Genomic DNA, 22,007 nt, shown 5'->3' on the forward strand with positions numbered 1-22,007 from the left:
GTTTAAAACTGACAAAATCCATCAGACATCAAGAACTCTAAATATGTATTTGTGTTTTGCTAGACTATTCTCTGTTAGTTATTAGCAGAAGGAATGGGTCCAGTGCAAGTGCAACTGCCAGAATAAACCAGCGAGGTCCCTCCGTTACCATAAACAAGTAAACGCCAACAAAAGTCATCCTATGAATTTCACATCTCCTACACTGTGTACAGAATTAAGCTTGATAACTCTTATGAAGGCAACTATTACTTTCATGCAACGGTAGGACAAACCTTTTCTTCATACACACTCTAACCAACACTTTCAAAATAATTGTAAATTAGTCAGAAAATTCCTGTAATCCTGAATACCTTCACTCTCAGTAACAGTAGGGGAAAAAAAAAAAGAAAGGTAAAAAAAAAAAGTTGTTAGTATAGTTCCTGAAATCAGCCAAGAAATGAACTTCTAGAAGTAGACTTCTAAAAGTAGAACCTCCCTGCCAAAACACATAAATAAGTAAATAAATCTCAAACTACCCCCCCCCCCCCCCCAAAAAAAAAAAATAAAATACAATTTTTGAATGGCTTTGTTCAGGGAAACCAAACTCCTTTCTTATTTCCTTGTATTGTCACAACAGACTATGTCAAAACAATGTGTTGGTGCCTAAGGGCTCTCTGCCACAGACTCTGGAAGGACAAGAATAGAGAGGTCTGCCCCAGTGATGCTAATACATATGCTCACACTCATTAATGACAGGCAATACTTATGATGAAGCACCACTGAAGTATAACATGCATCCCCTTCCTCCTCCACTCACAGAAAAGCCATTTTGAACAGCCTTGTTTCTTGCTTTCTCTATTCTGCCAGGCCATCCTAAATTAAAAAAAAAAAAAAAAAAAAAAAAGAGAGAGAGAGAGAGAATCTAGAAGGAATCCAGTATTATCAAGAAACACAAACTAGCACTGAAAAATTGTAAGAGCACAGATAATGTGTCCTCGTTTGTTACAAGAAAAAAAATGGCAAGAATACATCAATAATTTTAAGAGAAAGTTGTCCTTTATATAGCTAAGGCTATGGATACCATTGGTATAGAGGCAGAATAGGACTGGCAATGTATAACAATCATTTTTAATTTCAACAGCTGATGATAATTATGCTATTGTAAAAAATAAAAATAAATAAATAAATAAATAAAACCAAAACAAAAGCCTTCATGAAGTCTAGAATCTGAAATAAACTTTTTGTAGGCAACAGCTAAGCACTTTGTATCCGTAAGGAGGAATAGATCTGTCAAAAGAGCTCCTCTGTGTCCTTACAACACTGCTGAGTGCGGGTCTTCCAAAAAAGGTGAAGTGCCACAAGTGCTAACATGTCATGTTCACTGCTTAGGTTCTCTGCATTTATTAAATTATTAAAAAAACTCTGAAGACAGGAGAGAAATTAGAAATGAGATCTGAAATCAGAAGCTGTGGTGAAGTCGGCAAGAAAGGAAAGGGAAAATTCATGCCCCGCAGGCACATTTGTTCTCTTAGAACAATAATTAGATCTGCTGCAACTTTAAAAGCATTTCATCAGGGGATCTCAGGGCTGGTGCACACACCACCAGTGAAACACAAACTACTTCAGCAACCTGAGAATGATGCCCATATAACTGAACATCAGCCTTTGGCACACATGCATGGCACAAGACCAAGAGAAGGTATGGGAGTATCTGCATGCACCCCATGATGCACAGGAGAAAAGCAGAAACCCAAGGTGAACATGAGACAGAAAGCAGAGGTGGCAGATCATCAGCACTCAGCAATCATGAACTTTAAAAGTAATCAAAGATAAGTTTGAGGCATATTCTAAATACTATTTATAAACACTTCCTTATAATTATACAAATGTTTTGTCAGGTCATCTTATATATAGGATGACAGAATATGCAGTTGACTAAAATAAAAGAAGTTTTCTACTAAAGCATAACATCTGTAACTACCAGGATCCCAGAGGATAGAGGCAAAGAGCTTTGAAAAGATCTAAGTATTTTAGAACCCTGAGTTCTCTTGACCTCATATAAAGCAATTTCCCAAAGACACTTTCCAAAAAATGTACCATGAATTATCCGTGACCTACCTCTAAGTCACAAGTACTCTGCACCCAGTATGATCTTATTTTGTGATATTGTTCAAACACATAAATAGCAATAGTTGTGTTTTTTGTTGTTGTTGTTTGTTTGTTTTTCTTTTCTTTTAATATTTTCTGATATTATCCTTAAGTAGTCAGATGTCATATTACCACTTTGTGCTGCGGAACACAAGCAGATAAATTTGCTGTTGCCATAGTTCTCTTTTCTTTTTTCTTTTTTTCCGAAGAGGAAAAAGAGCGAATCCATCTCCCATCATGGCCCCATGCAAGGAACACAGGAATTTGTTATGGGTAGTATATAGAACCTTGAGAAAAGATACAAGTTCCCATTTCAGGAGGTCAGCACTGAAGTATTTACAAAAGCCAAAGAACTTGCTAAGATTCCTTATCAAATTGTTGGTAAAACCCAGATTTGTCATCTCAAATGCTAATCTGACACAAAACTACCTTTAAACTACAAATGAAACTGTTTGATTTCAGTCTTTTAGTGTTCACTTCCAGTTTTGTTTTCTATGCATTACCAACAGCGAAATCCCAACCTCCCTTCACATCCTCAGTTCAAAACACCTCCATATTCTTTGGGGTCTCTCTGCTGTTGAGGAAGTAGAAAGCATCGAGCAACTCTTAGCCACGTTGAAGTATAATATGCCCACAGAAAAGCACATAGCTTGACATTTGCAAGTAAAAGAGCTACTAGCTGCAAAAAGCAACAAGATTTGTATGCTTAAACCCATTAGAAGTTACAAGTTTCATGAAGCACACTAACTTATTATGAACTTTTTTGGTATGTCACTGAGAAAGAGGGAAAAGTCACTAACATAAATATTAGCATCATTTCTAAAATATGTTGGTGTTTAAATAGTAAACAGGTCAAAGAGCTCTTTGCCAGAAAAATCTGGAAATCATAATGATATCTACATTATTTACACTCCCTCGTACACATTTTGTATTTTGGAGCATGTACAGTATATGTACCAAATAACTTTTTGTTCTTCATTTGTGTTATGATAATGTTTAATTGTACAAACACTTAAGGAAAAAATATTTCTGGGCTGTGATTGATAGAGAGAAATTGTGCAGGGTGAATTACAAACTAATGAATAGAAAGGATTATAAAATCACTTAGTCAATTATTTAGTCCAAAATTGTGCATATGCCTTAATTTTCTAATATTATCTCATACGTCAACTAACACTAAAAGTACTTTTTAAAATAAAAAATCATTCAAATAATTTAGATTCTCCACAAATGCAAAGCAAGTGTGCTGACAGAAGAGAAATCTAAGAGCAGGTGGTAAACAGCTGAAAATACTTCATTTCTGGTGGGTATTTGATTAGGTGGGGCAAACTCATAGTATGATTTTATGTAAATATAAATCTCATATGAAACAGCTTGTCCACTTATGCAAGATAATCCTATAATCATAAAAAGAACGTATTAAAAACTAGATTAATATATAAACTAGCTTAGCATTCAGTATTTCATGTAAAGTGAAACACATATGACACGAGCATATGTCTTACAAGAGAGTAAACTAACAGAAGTAGGAAATTCCTTACTTTGTAATTTTGCAAAAGACCGTGGAAAGTTTACAGAAGATAATTATACTCACATTTCATCTGCAATAACCAGACATGCTAAGTAAATCATTAATCATATGTGATGGTGATTATCTAATGAGATTTTTCTAAAGGCTTTAGAATTTTAAATGGAATGTTTTATAAACTAACATTTCATAGAAATACATACATTTTTTTGCCTATGCTGTGCCAGAATACAATCAGCTGAAACAGAAAATTTTTGACAGTTCAGTTTTCCTCCTGTCATTGAAGAACATAATAAGTTATCCTGAGCTAAGAAATCCATCTAGTGAGGGAGCTTTAATTTTGTGGACCTGTATGTGGTATTTTTACTCTGTTTTTCAAGTTCTATGCTCCACAGTATCCAAGACATCACAGTATCCCATAAGAAATGCTGTAACTCCACTCATATAATCAAAGGTTAAATGTACCTGACCACCTTCCATGTTTCAGGACATAAGAAATACATAAAGAACTACAGCAACATCTTAAATTCAGAGGAGTGGCTTGATATGAAAAAGGCAGCTGTGACATAAACTAAAATGTTTCCTGGTCCTGCAAAGTTTTGAATTTTAATATCCAAGCAGAACAGGAAATCAGATTAGTAAAGAGTAGCCTAACTATAAAAAATGGTACTGCATAATATCCTTACTTCAATAGTCAGTGACAAAACAGTAACATTTTTGTTATTTATTTAAACTGAAAACATCAAAATGTAGAATTGTTCTGAAGGTTCCTTAGAATGATGCAATTGGAAACAATTTGTTGTACCTTGGACTAAAACCTGCCAAACAGCGTGGGGTTTTTTTTGGTTGCTTGTTTTTGGTTTTGTTTGATTATATTTTTTTTCCCACATCTCCACTGGAAGCTTTCATTTTAGTGTTCATGGAAAATTTTCCATTTGTGTAAGAAATTGTCAATATATATTTGTATTTTTATATATACTTAATGCAAGGTGTATATCAATGAAGAAACATCCTGTAAACTCTGTGCTGCCCTGCTGGTAACTTCTTGGAAGCTGGCTGGTATTTCTACACAGTTAACCAAGGGAGATTTTCAGTGGCTGATTTTTCTCTGTCCCTCTAGTTCAAGGAAGAAGAGCCAGTATTCAGAAAGCTACCATTCATTGTTTGTACCAACAGGACATAAACTTAAAGAAGCAGTCAATTGACTTGATCTTTAAAAACTTCCTAAGTAGAGCATGTGCATGTTTCTCGCTCCTTCGTCACTTTTATGCTATGGGACAGTGACATTCCTTACACTATGATGTTTGGGTTTACAGCCCAAATTTTAGCCTGGGTAGTTGTCCTGAGCCCACAGAGTTTTCATCCAGGTGAGGGATTCACTTTGCTTATTACCATAAAACTTTGACACAGTATCCTAGTTAAAAACTTAAATGTTTAAAGATTTTAAAATCATAGCTCATTGTATATGGGGGGTAGCTGCTAATTCTGGCTCATGTGAGTATGACAACTGCGGATGCGTTTCTACCAGACAAACAGTTTTCTAAAGTGGACAAAACATGTTTTTATTATGTATGAGACACTTCTTTTGGCACTTACATTATTTTAAAACTAAACAATTGGCAAACTTCCTTGTTCTTCTCCATGAAGGCATTTGTAATCTTTTAATAACACTATGTTGCCATGTATTTGTTAAAAAATTGTTTTCTATAGCATTACTAGAGGTTACTTTTCGTGAATATGTTTGGCACTGGTGACTGCAAGAAAGGGCAGAACTACAAGAAAAGGAAAAAAACATCTCCAGGTTGCTACTTTCACCAGTATTGAATGGGATGACACAGATCTCATTCCTGTTGCAATTCACCTGAAACAGGCTCTCCCTGCTAAACATGACTAGTTTATTAAACATGACTAGTAAGGATCTATAGAAATAGTGGAAAAACTGATACACAAGATGGATGTACATTCAGAGGTACCTCAGCAGGCTGGAGAAATTGGCTGACAGAAGACCTGACGCAGCTCAACAGTGGGAGATGCACAGTTCTGCACTAGGGGAGGAATAACCAGTACATGCACCAGTACATGCTGTGGGCTGCCTGGCTGGAAAGCTGATCGACAGAAAAGACTCTTGGGGGTCCTGGTGAGCATCAAGTTTAATGTGAGCCAACAGCCTCCTGAGTTGCATTAGGAAGAGCATTGCCAACAGGTCAAGATAGGCAATGCTTCCCCTCTAGTCAGCGCTGCTGAGATTGCACCTGATGTGCTGGGTGTCATTCTGTGCTCTCCAGTACGATAGATGTGGAAATACTGGAGAGAGAGGCCAACACAGGGCCATGAAGATGATTAAGGGACAGAGGTATTTCTCATACAAGGGAAGGCTGAGGGAGCTGAGACTTTTCAGGCTGGAGAAGAGAAAGCTAATGAAGATCTTATCCATGTGCAGAAATACCTGATGGTGAGAGCAGAGATGGAACTAGACACTTCTAGGGATGCAAGATGCATAGGACATAGATGGGTATATAAGAAATTCTGCTTAAACATAAGAAAAAACTTTAACAGCGAAGGTGATTGAAACAGGCTGTCCATGGTGGGTGTCTCTGTCTTTGAAGGATATGCAACACCCAACTGGACACTGTTCTGAGGTCTATGCAATCCTGATTTGGGCAGGAGCTCAGGCAACACAGTCTCCAGAGGTCCCGCCTGTCCTTCTATGATTCGTGACCAGGTGGATAAAAACATAGCCCAAAATAACGTAACAGTGAGGTAAAGAGAATAAGGAGAACCTTCAAGGTGACTAAAATCCGTTCCCTAGAAGTAGGGGCACCTCATATGAGACCTCTGTTGAGCCAAAATAACACATTTTAAAAGGCTATTTCTGTCTCCAGGAGGACAAGAGAAGAACCTGAACACCAGGAGTCCTGCATAGCTCTGGGAGCCAGGAGGTAGGAATAGCATTCTACCTAGGGAAAAAGCAGTGACTACATGGAAAGGGCCTCTTATGAGGCTGGGTGGGACTAAAGCATAGCTGCTTGCACATCCAGTTCTGCACACCACCTAAACATAGTGTGGAGCTTTGAAACAAGGATTAAAGCTTTCAGTTGTTGTCAGATTTTTTGATTATTATTATTATTATTTAATTACTACAGGTCAAAAGTAACTGCAAGTACTGACCTATAAGAATTGGCAAGTCTTAAAAAAAAAAAAATCAGGATCTAGTAGGGCATAGCTAAGCAACAGTAAAACTCTTCAGTGCTAGGAATCAACATAGGAGTGAAAAAAGAGGTACTTAAACTCAATTTCAACAGCTGAAAGCTTTTGTAGAACACCTGTATTTATCATATGAATAGTGAGATTGATAGTGAGATAGATGGTGGTGTGCAAACTTACACCTTAGGCAAGAAATACAGCTATATTATAAAAGGGAACTGTTTTTCAGGGGCACTCAGGAGTCAGAGGAACTTCTCAAAAGATTTTAAATATAAAAAGAGACTATGGTGAATTTCTTAAAGAACTTTAAAAGGTTACTGTAACCAGTATCACACAAATACTATAATATACCTCCATTTGAAATACAGTAATATATACCAATGTAAACTGGAGAAAAACTGAACAGGATTTGTGGTCATGAGCTTAATCAAAAGTCAAGCAAACAAACAAACACTATTGTAAAATGAAAACAAAATAGTTATTATTAATTAACATGAACTCAAAGGGCAAAGCAATAGATGTATTCCACTACAAAGAATTACAGAATGGTTGAGGTTGGACGGGACCTCTGGAGGTCACCTGGTCCGAGCCTCCTGCTTAAGCAGGGTCGCTTAGAGCAGGCTGTCCAGGACCATGTTTTTGAAGACCAGGCTTTTGATGATCTCCAAGCTGGGAGATTCCACAACCTCTCTGAGCAACCTGTACCAATACTCTGCCACCCACATGGTAAAGAAGGGAATGACTTCCCTTGGTGAATCCATGCTGACTACTCCTCATGATTTTCTTCTCCTTCACATGCCTGGAAATGTTTTCCAGGATTAGCTGTTCCAACACTTCTCACCCCCAAAAGACCAGAAGTGCTTATAGTAAGAACTATCTTCTATGACCTGTCCCACAGATAATATAAACTTACATCAAACAGTTAATATTTGCTTTCCTGTGGCTGTTGTATTAAACTGAGCACAGCTGGATGGAACAATATTTTCCCCAAAATGTTGGAATAGATAAACAGCATCCTAATTTGTTCCACAGTAGATAATATATTCTTTATGTTGAATGCAAACTGTAACACTATACAATCTCTGTACCTCATCTGGTTTCATAGTTGACAATTCAGTAACATTTGAACTAAGAATTGAAACATGCCATTGTAACACAGTGCTATCATTCCCTCCCCGTTGTTATCATACTTCTATCAATCCTCAATACACCAGAAATACTGTTTTGTATTTAATGTGTGTAACTCTATTTAAAATACAAGCTCAAACCGAGGTACTTTACATATAGGATTTGCAATAACAAGACTGCAAATACTAAACAGGTTCCTCTGTTTAAGCTACATCCCACAGAGGACCAGCTGTTTCTCCACATAGCCAAATAAAAAACAAGTAACATGCAATCCCCAAAAGATACATTGTTTATTTTCCCAGTGCTTCAACTGAAATTTTCATATATTTTAGTATTAAAAACAATTAGTTGATGAGGACTTCAGAATTTAAAGTGTGAGGCATTACTAAATTAAACATTGTTGAAGACTGTAATTATTAAAAAGAAGAAGAAGAAAAGAAGAAGAAAACAAGACATGATAATGCATTAAAAAAAAAAACCTTTAAATTTAAAAATAAGAGTTTCTATTTTTTCAGAGATAAGTATGTCTCACAAAATGAAAGTTCTGCCACATGGAGTTTAAGAAATTAAATAGCATACTTTCCACCAATAACAATATTCTATAATAAAATGAAAAAAAAAATATGTAAGAAACTGCTGCCTTTAAAAACAGATCCATTTAATGATTCATAACTTTGTTGGGTTTTGTTCTTTCCCTCTTAAAAAAAAAAAAAAATTGTTCCCGTGGGGGCACCTGATGAGCTTAGATAGCATTTTCAAAAAGCTCTCATAACTTGAATATTCAAATTCCCCTGAGTTTCACTGGGCCTGATGGCTTTATTTAGAAGACATATTTCTGTATCTGTTAGAACTGCTTACCTCTTCTATTTGGACTTCTGGCAAGCAAATGACTTCAAAACAAGCACAGAGGCTTGAAATCCATCTGCCTCCTATTGTGACAGGATGGTATCTGTCTCTACCCTAAATGTACTGCCGCCCAAATATTTTACAGGGCCTCAGGTCTTTTGAGTTTAATAACCAGTGAAAACTTCCAGCAAAATAAACTTTGGATTCATCTACACACGTTTCACTCTGAGCTGTGACTGAAAAAAGGCAAAACTGCAGTACGCAAACACATATGCAGACTTAAGGTCTGGCAACTCCGCACTACAGGAATGCCAGGAACTCTTCCCAAATGCAGGTTTGCAAGCTCCTTATTTTGAGGTTTGTATTGTCACCATTTAACACTTACACAGCTGGGACCTGTATGTGTCTGCCAAGTAAGGAAAGACAGCTCCTGCTGCAGAGGCCTTGGTGTCACAAAAGGTGCTACCTAAGGAAAAAACACAGGCTGACACGTGGCTTTAAGATTGTGAAGCAACAATAAAACAAGCAGTTAAGCATAAAAGCTTCCTGCTTGGGTAATGAACGCCAAATGTTTATATGAAACACATTTTCATTTCAAACACAAAGCTAGGAATTGTGAAACGGATGTGTCCTAAGGGCTAAAATGAATTGTTTGGCCTTTCCTGTCAAAGAAAACACATCAGGCTGGGAACTTATTTGCTTTTTAAAATGTATTTATGATTGTAGATAAATATTTGGCACAATTACCTTGGAAATATCTGAGTCCAAAAAGTATTTACTTGTAACTTAGAAAAACAAAACAAAACAAAAACAACAAAAAAAACACATTATTTTGTGTCACAGATTTTCACTTACTTTAAGTATTTATTTTTTCAGTTAATATTTTGTGCAATTCCAAAACAGTGGCTAAAGACAGATATTTCCAAAATACTCTGTGCGAAGTTCTAATGCTTTTCAGCAAAAGATGGGCATAAACACAAGCAGTAGGGAAAACACTCACATTTGACTAATAGTGGAACCACAACACATTACAGGTATGTAATACAACCGGAAAGCCATTCGTCCATTTTATTTAAATCTTATTTTCCAAGAGTTGCTTCCTCTGTGGACTACCTTCAGCTTGTAGAAATAAACGAAGGTAACCTTTACATCCAACAAGCTAGTTCAGCTCTAGCTCAACACGGAAATTATAAAAGGTCTCACCAGTAACCTAATACTTCCATAGCAGAAATGACTGTTTCAGTATTGAGGAATAGTATTACTGAAGAATACAAAAGAACTTCAATGATTGAATACATTATTCTATTCCTGAAGTTTAATTTAGCTTAATTAACTCCTATTTAATAGTCATTACAAACAGACTCAATTTTCTCTTAGAAAGTTGGAATACTGTCTTGAAAAAGACTTTTCTAAGCCCAGTTCAACTTCCTAACAACATCACATTAAAATTCCACAATGGAGAGAGGAGATATTCATAAAGAACAGCAGTGTTACTGAGCACAGAGGTTTTGGAAAGATATCCTTATCTGAACACTTATCTATCCTTATAGAAAACATCTTGTAAACCTAACTATATGGTAAGGATACACTTCAGGAGAACCCAGCATTGCATGCTGAATACACTGTCCACAGGAAGAGCTGGAAAGCCTGGAAGTGAGTGAATATGCAATATGATGGACATATAATCGTCCCCATCATCATTCACACAATTTTTGTCTCTAATTAAATGAAAAACACAGAATGTGTTCCCACGTAATAGAAACTCATTCCCACTAAAGCTGCAGAACTTCATTCCTTTCACATTTTTTTTTTATAACTAGAGGCTTGGGCCAATAAAATTCAAAGGTAAATGGTGACAATGTAAGTATATTTTAAACATCATTTTGAGTTTAATGTAATACACATTAAACTCAATAGATAGGTAGATAGATAGATAGGTAGATAGATAGATTGCACTCACCACTACTACCTGAAGAAGATAATACATTCAGACTGTAAAGCCCATTCTCTCCAGTCACCAAGAAAAAAAATGTTGCAAATTATTTCCAGGCATAAATTGTTTTCCTATTTACAGTACAAAATGCAGAGAAAGTCATTCTAGAATTACTTAATGTGATAAGTATACTAGAAGAATATTAACATTTGAAGACATATAAAGTAGTGACTACTGAGTCAATTGGAAAAGGTCACCTTTTTAAAAGCACATTGGCAAAAACACCAGCAAAATTACAGCTGCTGAAGTTGTTTTTTATGTTTTGATTTTTAAGAGCACACATGCCTAATATGTACTTGAGTTTGAGAGGCCTCAAATTTACTTTTCCTAAAACAAAACTTTGGAGAAACTAGATGCTAAACATGGTATCAAATCCTGTTCCTTTTTCCTCTATTAGACAAAGTAAATAAATAAATAAATAATGTAGCTTTAACATATCTGAAATGTGAACATTGCTTTGCTAAACACAAACTGAAATGAAACTGCATAAATTATCTTTTTACCATTTAATAGTTTTTCACACTGCTTTCCGTAATACTTACTTCAAGTTTGTAAGTTTCCAGTGGAAAATGCTTGCCATCTGTGTCATGTTTTCAATCCATAAATCAGTGAAAAATTTTCAAATAGAAGTGATGAAGAAATTATTTCAAAATTTTGTAGGCTGTAATTTTCATTCTGGATTAACTACACCACTGTGAAAATTTGGATACCAAATAAATTGTAATATCTTTCTATGATTCTAATCTAAATTAACTCAAATTTCACAGCTTTTTCGTAACAGGCTGCTATATGTCATCACTTTCATTTTTCAACTATATCTTACAGTACTGTTAGCGCTGACATTTCAGGCAGCTTTACAGTGGAAGTGGAAAGCTTCAAAATACATAGTATATCAGACAAAAAATTACTATCCCAGTTTTAAAAAGAAAGATAAAGAGATCTACTCAACAGTCAAGCAATGTACCTGAGAAGCAGAAAAGGGCAAGGGTAAAAAACAACACTCAGTTAGGCATACTGAAAAGTTACCTTATTCATTCAACAAATATTGCAAATGAAGTTGTGTCTGCAAAATTTTCACCTGCATTTACACAGCATTTTATACATACAACAGAGTTGAGGCCAAGCACAGTAGTAAAGAAAGGATACATTAGGATACAAGACAGGCCGCATAACACAAAATTTAAAATAAACAACCTTAAGAAGTTGTGAATGGAAATTTCAATGATAAAAGTTATTGGTAAGATTTTTTTCTTTCCATCTGCAAAGCAAGGAAATCAAAATCTTTTTTTTTTTTTTTTTTTTTTTTTCACAGCCATTTAAACCACAGGCTATATCAATTAGCTGACTAAAAATAGGAAAGTACTTGGGTGGAACAGATTTGTAGGTATTTGTGACTTACCAGTAATTTATTTCATCAGTTTTCCTATGAATTTTATTTTAATCAGATTTTAATTTTATAATCAGATTTTATTTACCTGAATCAAATTTTAACTTTATTTTTAGCAGATTGAAAATAGCAACCTTTACATTACATTTTATCAGCTAAAAATGAACCATTCCAAGCAGCCACCTAATACCATGTTTCAAGTACGCTTTTTCAGTGTTCGTGTTTATAAACAATTGTGCTAACAGGATTCTTAAGTACTCATCAGCAAGTTAATCTTTTTTAATTGATTAATTCCAAAACAGACCTGTAAGTAACTCTTAGTACCCACTGAGGTGGTCTAGTACTTTGTAAGTTACAATAATTGGAAATATTTGGTAACTGACCCAAAACAATAACAAAACAACAACAAAATCAGGATTTTCCACTGAAATGATAGTGACCCAAAAAGGTACTTTACAAAGGCAGTTACCTGAAACAGCTCTAAAACTATCTAAAGTAGTGAAACAGATTAAAACCAACAACTAAAACACAGTAGCTAAATAAAAATAAAGCAAATAGAAGCCAGAGAAAAGTAAGACAGTCAAGGTAAACTTCCAACATTCTGGAAAAAAACAACTGATTATCTTGCATTCAGAGAAGTTTTATCATCCTTCAGAAAACAAAACAAAACAAAATAAAACAAACAACACAATGAGTTCTGATCCCCTTTTGAAGTTTGCAAATGAAGCTATATGCTTAGATGACTATCCAAATTAAAGAGACTAAATGCTTAAACATTTGCAACACTAGGAAATTCAATCTTAAGCACTTTAAAGATGCATTTTAAACAAGCAGTTAGTGAGCCAACAACTTGTATAATGCTACTCATAAAACAAACAAACAAACAAACAAACAGAAAACTTGCTTTCCTTGGCAGAGGAAATCATTGGACCTGGAAGTGATCTACAGAAAAGAAAAAAAAAAAAGCAAGGAAAAAAACAACAACACCCTCTTGAAGAGTAAAAGGGAAAATATAACCAAAGTTTATATTTAATACTTCATTGCATAACCTAGAGCAAAACTATTCCCCTATTTTCATTTTTATGTATATTCTTTCAAACTGGAATGCTCTTTATGAAGCATTTATTTGTTCAGTTTGATCGTATGCTCTTAAAAATCAAAAAGGAATGAAATTATTAATGGCTTTGTATGATTCTCATACTCAAGTGGAAGCTAACCTAAACCAGCACTACCTAAACATAAAATCAACATCAAATACTTGGAGAGATTTTTCTCTTTGTGTAGTGAAAAAAAAAAGTGACATGGTGATATGCAGCTGACTTTGTTAAATACTTTTTGACAGAAAACTGTGTTCAATAGTAGCAATAGATGAATAAAGATGTAGTATAGCCACTCTTACACCATGAAAATAAGGTAAAGGACAACAGTCCTTGCCTTCATTGGGTGCTTTCATTAGCACTAACTTAACTAGTCAACTTAACTAGCCAGCTAGATACATTTATAAATATTACATAGATTGTTACCAAAGAAAAATCGTTAAAAAAAAAAAAAAAAAAAAAAGCAGATCATCAATCTATCAGACCTAGTTAAACTATATGGGTAAAAATGGGACTGTGATATCACAGGATATCATGATGGAACGAATCTTCCATTCACTTGGAAAGGTTTTGTGCATTAATGGTGCTAAAAATATGGCAAAGTTGTACGCATCACAGTGAACGTAATAAAATGGAAGCATGCATTGGGTTTGCTTTGTGCAGACAAAACTATTATTGCTTAGTTTACACAGCCATTGCTGCTCAGACAGTAATTCAACCAAGTGTCATGCTTCCTTTTGAGGTTGAAATTCCTTGGTACTGCTGCAATATATCAGCTCACATGTTCATTTCCCTTCGCTCAGCACCTAGTCCTTCACTCACCATGCCCCTATAAAAGAGAGGAGCTGTGGATTCTTGAGAATTTATTTTAAGCTAGCCACTGTATTTCAGTTTCAAAGCAGAGAGATATACTATTTTATTTACCTGTTTCTACTATTACTAACATGAGGCAAACAAAGTAAATTATACAAAGAACAAATAACCAAATACTGTAAAAAAAAAAAAAAAAAAAAAAAAAGGCATCAGAAGGCAATCCTACCAAAAAGCACTTAGCAGTTAGGAGAATTCTTAGCATTGTCATAAAAATTAGTTATTCATTTCATCATTTTTTCTTTCACAAAAGTATGATCACATTATACTACTTACTAAACTCCCTGTTAAATAAAACCATATAGGTTTAGAAAATTCTAATTTTCCCTTGCCTATTACTACTGCATCCTTCAGAAACAAGACCAGGTGGGTCAAAGTGAGAAAAAATTTTTATTATTTTCCTCTCTGATAGCAGACACAGAAAAAAAAATTGCATTTTCTCCTGTACTCTCTTTTGTTGCTTTCTTCAAGCAACATTAAGAATGAATATTAGATACCTCAGAAAACAATGGAGCACCAAAAATCCAAAATGATTAACAGTAAGACATTACTTTATGGAAAAATTGCAGGCATGCCACTTTACTCCTTTCAGTGTTCATTACCACTGTGGGATCATACAAGTAACAAACATTCTCAACAGATCATGTCTTCTCATCATTCCTCATCTACCTCCTTCCAAAATACTGGAAGGGTTTTGTAAACCAGGTAATTCAAAAATAAAGAAATAAATTGATTAATTAATTTAAGGGAAACAAAATCCCAGGATCCTTTTCCCCCTAAAAATACTATGCTTGTTTTATCTTAAAGCAACAACCATTTCTATTTATCTAGTAACAGTTGTGCCTTTCAGCATTAAAATAAATAAATAAATAAATGTTTTGATAGTATTAGTATCAACTAGAAATGACAATTACATGCCTCCCAAATGAAGCATAGACTATATTAGAGTTGGAAAAAAACAGACATTCTCATCTAATACCCAGTGAAATTCAGCAATAGGTAAGAAGGAAGATGCATTTGTATATTGATAGAGCTGTTCTTAGATACCCTCACATGTTCACCAGACTTCATGCTTCACAATGCAAATCAGCCATACACAATCCAAACAGTCTGTAAATATTCTACAACTGCCCGTAATGACAAAGCATGAGACTAATTGAACTGAAATTGAATTTTTCAGTATTTGTATAGATTAGCTTCTGAAGAAACGGATTGTCTTGTTGATTCTCAGAAACTGTAGTACATGATCAGAATTTCAAGGCATAACAGGCAAGGCATCAGTTTTCTCTAGAGAGTAAGTTGTGAGAATCCTATTAGCAAACCACTAAAATAAAATGAACAAGAATTGACTACATTCATGTAAAATCATAGTTCTTCAAACTGAGACAGCATCCTCCTATTACACCTTTATAACATAGACTAGTTTCACACTACTTTTTCTCATTATTAGTTTTCAAGAACTGGGGAATAAAAAGAACAAATTAACCAGGTATCTGTTCACCAAAGCTGTCACAGGTACCGCAAATATGTCTGAAAAGGGCAAGCACAGACAACTTGGAGGAGGAGGGTTGCAGAGGCGCAAGCAATCATTATTAGGTATGCTCTCATGACACAGGGTACGTGTACTCCAGCGTACTTATCCCAGGAAGGAAAAACAAGCGCCATTATTGTCAGTGAGGAGCTGAGACACAGCAGCAGTTTTTCTCATGCATATGTTTGCAATGAAATACTGAATTGCACAAAGATGCCTTGACTGCACCCTTCAACACCCACATAGGGTCTGGTACAGATGTTCCTGCTGATTTATTCAGATTCTGTCTCAACCCTTAAGGTTTTCACTGGCCTTTCATTCACCACAGACAGGCCTGGCTACCAACAGAAATAAAAATAATGCATAAAAAACATATTCCAAACAGAAAAGTAAAGAGTTTCTGGTAGTTGCAACCAGAGAGAGATATAGTAGAAAACTGATAAGCTAGCAGGCAAAGCCATTAGTTCATTGCAAAAAAATCCTATTCATTCCAGAAGCTCAGTCTTGCCTCTTATATTATCCAAAGGAGAATTTGTTTAAATTAGAGTAATCTATGCAATCTAATGACTTTTATTAACAAGAACATGGACAGATCTGCTAAGGACTTGGTAAGATGGCCTTTACCTCCAGTATACTGATATGTATATACTTCCTCCCTGCATATCTTTCTGTCTCACACAAAATCAAATCAGTTTCATCATGGAGATGCTTCTTATTCCTACACTGCCGTTCAAAAATAATTATATTTTAACACATCTATGAGTGTCAGCCTGTCCAGTGTCAAGAAAAAAATTAACTGCATTGACATCTAGAATTTTCCTGTTCTCAGAAGGATAAAACTATGCTTCCCATAGAAATATAATGACTTCTTTTAGGAAAACAAAAGGCCACAGGGTACTTCTTGCTACTGCAGTGAATGTGACAAAGTAATTAGAAACCAGTCAACACCAGTTCTCTCTGTACGTGTCTTGGACACTTTGAGAAATGTAAAAATCAGTGCTGGTCCTTTACTACCTCTGAAGCTCCAAAATGAATGGTTCTGTCTTCCAGGTTACTGATTTCTTCTGTTAACCCTTATGTTTTAAATGGGAAAATTCTTAAGTGACTAGAGTTTCTCACGCACAATAGCAATGATAGATCCCGCTAGAGCTTTCATTAAAGCCTGATTTTCTATTCTCTCTCATTGCCAAAGAATGCCTTATATAGGACAAAAAAACCTTATATATGCCAAAGAATGCCTTACATAAGACAAAACAAAACAAAACAAACAAACAAAAAACTAAAAAGTGGTTCACCCATGTGATAGGATCAACGTAAACCTTTCCAGATGCTTAAAAGAACATGAAGGTCCACAACAGCACATCTCTCAAATGTGCAGTGTTCTTCCAGTGAGATCTGGCACAGCGTTGTCTGTTTTGAGGTTTTCCTACTTCCAGTCAGAAGTCAGTACTGCCAGTCTACTGTCTGTACACAAATTGTTAAAACTGCTGTGGATTACAGCTCCCAAAGCATCTCTCTCTGCTCAACAAGTACTGAAGTATCAAGGAGCAGTGACTCAGCCTGCCAAGTATGACCCTCTCCACATCCGGCCATTATAATGATGCACACTGGAAGAAAATCCTCTTGAGGCGGCCCCACTGAGCCTTCAGAAGGACCACCTGTGCTAATCTCCACTGGTTTTAAGTCGTAATTATGCTTACGTACAGTCACAAGCAGCATTATCCTCCCCATGCTTAGAGGTTTTACACTGAAGTTTAATGCACGATCAAGTGTTTCTTTTATAAACCTTTACGTACTTTAACAATAATCCTGGTCAAGAATACAACACTTGTCCTCTCAGACATTAAAGCTGTTTTCTTAAAAAAGACATGCCTACTTCCTCCAGCACCGAATCCTCTTAATCAGTAGTGTTTAATGGGGCCTCTTTATTAACAGAAGTGCACCTATTACTGTCATGTAAGGGAGCATGAATTTTTCACACCCTGACCTGACACAGCCAGCAAAGCTTTGTCATATAACTGTGGTATTAAGGCTTATTTTAGAAACCTGAAATGTCACCTGTAAGGGTGTCTGTTGTCTAAGAGGTCTCAGCACTATGGAACAACATGAGCTGCTTCCAAAGTCTGCTCTGTCACTCAGAATGGGAATCTTGGTGTATTTGACTGCGGAGAGGAGTGGGAGGAAGTCAGAAACAGGTATTCAAGGGTAATAGTGAAAAACAGTGTTTTACACAAAACAAAATTAAAAATAAAAAATCCATTCCCCAGTATATTTCTCAAGAGTAATCAAGATTTGAAAATGTCTTACATCCCTCTTTATTAGCACACAACTGCCGTGCACGTACATGGGCACACAGAAGAAAAAAAGAAATCACTTATTTGCTTCAGCTTGGAAAACAGATGACTGAGGAGGGATATAACAGGACTGGAAGAGACATAGGGGAAGAGTAAATAGGTACTGACAGACTTCTGCTTCTTTTTGAAACTGCTAGGAGTTTTTAAATAAAAGGAAGAGGCCAAACAAACAAACAAACAAATATATATATATTTTTTAAAAGAGTTCTTTCATGCAAAATACAGGTAGGCTGAACATGCCCTGCCACAAAGTGCTGTGGCTGGCTGAAAGATGCTAGGTAAATTGATGGAAAAAACATGGAGAGCTGCTAAAAACTCAGGAACTCCATGTGTCTCAGGAAGCTTCTGTGACTGAAATGGTTGGGAGCTAAGAGTACTGGCTACTGGAAGGAGAGGAGTTGTGTTTATGCCACGCTCATATCATTACTTGAAGACCTGCTTTCAGAAGACAAAACATTGCTGGATGAACAATAATCCAGAATAACCCATTTTTTTCTCATCATGTAAAAGAAAAAAGGTACTTTTTTAGTACATTTTTTTAATGTACCAGATGATATATATATATATATATATATATATATATATATATATATATATATATGTATATTCTTCTTATTGAATGGAACTACATGCTTTAAATTATACTTTCTAATATATATTTAACATAACTGGGCGTGCAAGGTTACATCCATGTTCTAGAAAATACCTTAAATGCTACCGTAAACAAATCAGCCTTGTCCCAATGTTACATGTTGGTAATGTCAGAAGGAAGTTTTAGTTTGTTTATTGCAACAGGTAGTTTCAAAAAAGGCTTGGTATTTCAAAAAAGGCCCCAGAGCCCTGAATACGGTCACAGAGGAGTGCTTTCAAAAAGCTTGTTCTCTGAAAGCACCTTGCTTCTTCAGCATTTTAAAGCCTTTTTTAAAGATTTCTTCTGCACAACTCCACCTAAGGTTTTCCTCAATGTCTTTGCATTACAACACGCAAACAAGGCCTTTCTAAAAGAAGGAGAAGATAACTACAGTGCAACAAGAACAAGCAGATTGGCATGGGACAGTATAAAAGCCCAGGCTCCAGAATGAAGCCCCCTCACGGCTGTCCATCCATGGGCTCTCCCCACCATGAAGATACCCGAGGACATCACCCCCAGTTAAAAATGCCATCCCATCTCTGCTGTGAAGGTATACACGCACAATTCCTAGATGCAGCAGGAATTTCATCATCAGGCTCCTCGTGATTTGCCTACTAGATTCTGTCTTTCCATCACCTACCAGGTTTGGTCTTTCTATATACTTTCCCTTAACTTCAAAAATCACACTAAGAATCTGACATTTCTTGTTCAAAGACCTAAGAAATTATGGTTGGCTCCAAACCACGAGTAAGTATTATCTGTATATTTTGCTTTACTTTCAAGTGGACAACCTGACCAATAAAACATGTTTTCAAATTGCTGTGTGCAACACGTAACACTCATAGCTGTGCACTGCTGCATGTAGCTGGAGAAAGTGTGGTTTTCAATGATTTGAACAGCAAAAAAATACAAATAGAGTGCTGATGCAAATTTTTTGTTTGTTTGTTTGTTGGGGTATTTTTTGTTAGCCCGACGTTTTTCAAAAGTTCGTCGGGACAAAAGGCACTGCGCGAACCTCGGAGGCACCTGCAGGCAGGTGAGCTGACTCCGCCGCCGCAACGCCTGGACGGGCAGCCCTCGTTCCGTATAAATACCCGCCGCAAAACCCAAAGTATCCACCCGCGTGCCCCAAGCGCCTCACTCAGAGCCTTGCACCTAGTCCAAGGCAGACGTGCAGCACCAGTAGCACCACCAGCATCACCAGCACCACCAGCAGTACCACCAGCAGCACCAGCAGCACCAGCAGTACCGGCAGCACCAGCAGTACCACCAGCAGCACCAGCAGCTCCGTGCCCGGAGCCCGGCGCCCCCCGGCACTCACCCAGCAGCAGCAGCTTCAGCTCCCGGCGGGCGTCCCGCTTGTCCCGCCGCAGCTGCCGCTCGATCTCGGCGCTGATGCGCTGCGACTCCTTCTCCTCGGCCGACAGGCAGCAGCCGGCCATGGCCTGCACCGGGGGCGTCCCCTCCCGGCCCGGCACGGCCCGGCCCGGCCCGGCCTCGCCTCCCGCCGGCCGGCAGGTGGGGGCCGCCTCCTGCCCACGGGGCGGGGGGACGCGGGCAGGGGCGGCCCCGGGGGCTGGAGACCCGCGGCTGGGGACCGGGGGCTGGGGGCAGGGATCCCGTGTCCTGTCCCAGCCCTGCCCCGGGCACGGGGCCTGCTCCCGGCCAGCGGGCGGCTTCGTCAGGGGTCGGCGCCCCGGGGGCTGAAGGCTTGGAGTTGGCGAGGAGCCGTGAGAGCGGTGCTGGCAGCCTTCAGCTGCCCTGAAGGGCGGCCTGAAGCTGCTCGCAGCTGTCACATCTGTTTTCGGGGGTCTTGCGGGTCGAAATGGGCTTTGGTTTGTTTGGCGGGTGTGGTGGTGGCTGCAGGGGGAAGGGGCTGGTGGGCGAGAAACAGTACTGCACAAGAGACGGACACTACGGTTCGTAACTACATTGTGTATGCATTAAAAAATAAAACGATGGAAATACCAGTTTCTCCACTTTTAGTCAACGTATTTCTTCAAAGTTTCCTTAGATTCCCATTCGATACTCTCTTGTCCTCCTGTCACTTCTCTTCTGTTTCACTCCAAGCACAACCCCTGCAAAGATACTTGAACTTTTGAACTTGCAGAGTTTTAAATGCATCTTGTAACAAGCAACAAGGCTTGTTATTAACTCAAAGTTTATGCAACAGCGATAGGTGAAACCACTAGGAAAAAAATGTAAAGATAAGCAAATATTTATTTAAATAAGCATAACTGGCTGATTTGTTGATTTCTTCATCATAGGCAGCTGTGCATATGCATATTGTGAACGTAAAATACTTTTTAAAACAAAGCTTAGTATGTCTAGGTCCACTGAAGACACTCGTCTCCACCTTCACCAGTTAGATATGTGGGATCAAGCAATTATAAGGGAGTTGCTTCAGAATTTGAAAGTTATGTATTTTTAATGGCTTTTTATTGCTAGTAACTCCTTAGGGTACCCTCCTGACATAAGAGAGAATGTGGGCAGGTTTTGAGGGAGTCAGGATCCTCTGAGTCGGCTGATAGTGGAGTTTCATACAAATATGGCCATTCTCTGAATAAATTCATTACTAATGCAGGTAAATATTTGCCTAGTCTAATAGTATTTGATGACCAGTACATGCAGTTTGAGATAAGTGTCAGAATTAGGGTTTTTCTGGTGAACTACAGAAAAGTGTACACAGCAGTACAATTCCCACTGCCCTACCTAACAACTTTGATAATTCAGATCATATCTCTGTTCCCACATTACGGCTGGCTCACCAAGGAAAAAGTTCAAAGTGTGTGTAATCCAAATTTAGCCCTAATCTATCTCTTACCCTTATTGCCATTTCTGAAACAAAAATAAGGTTCTACAGAAGAGCTTTCAGGGTTGTACCAGATGAGTTTTTCTACTTGGTTCCACTGAAGAACACTCAGCTCCCTTCTTAAGAAGCGCCAATAAAAATCCCTTTTTCAAAAAACAAGGGTCCCAATTCCCTCATCAGCGGTTCTTTAACACCAACAAAAAAGCACAGAGATGCAACAGCCAAAGGAGGAGGGAAGAAAAAGGAAGCTACACAGATTCCTGTTGCTTATGGGTAGTAGGGTTTGGCTCCTAGCTGTTGTTTTTTTTTTATGCCATATCACCATCAAGTTCTAGACAATTTCTCAGTGATGGTCGACTTCCTTGTGAATTATTTTAAGAGGCTGAAGAACTCTTTCCAACATATTATACTGTATTTCACTTGCTTTGTCTAAGAACAGATTAGTATATTATAGGAAATCCTTTAGGCAATTTATTCCTAGAACTAGCATTTCTGCTGA

At 37.3% G+C, this 22,007-nt stretch overlaps 1 protein-coding gene across 2 annotated transcripts in view; it reads right to left on the reverse strand.

Annotated features, from left to right (window-relative positions):
* LOC101793706 (guanine nucleotide-binding protein subunit alpha-14) overlaps nt 1-20,462 on the reverse strand; it is a 73,144-nt gene extending 52,682 nt beyond the window's left edge. The window contains exons 1-2 of one of the 2 annotated variants that reach the window (XM_027446489.3): nt 20,018-20,462; nt 9,219-9,299 (exon numbers count right to left, since the gene is read on the reverse strand). In XM_027446489.3, the coding sequence (XP_027302290.3) occupies nt 9,219-9,299; nt 20,018-20,138 (202 nt within the window). In that variant the 5' untranslated portion in view covers nt 20,139-20,462. The remainder of the gene's footprint in view (nt 1-9,218; nt 9,300-20,017) is intronic. The other variant, XM_038170120.2, reaches the window with a different exon arrangement.
* Nucleotides 20,463-22,007: the final 1,545 nt, after the last annotated feature.

The sequence above is a fragment of the Anas platyrhynchos genome, chromosome Z, assembly GCF_047663525.1.
Source record: "Anas platyrhynchos isolate ZD024472 breed Pekin duck chromosome Z, IASCAAS_PekinDuck_T2T, whole genome shotgun sequence".
Lineage (NCBI taxonomy): Eukaryota > Metazoa > Chordata > Aves > Anseriformes > Anatidae > Anas > Anas platyrhynchos.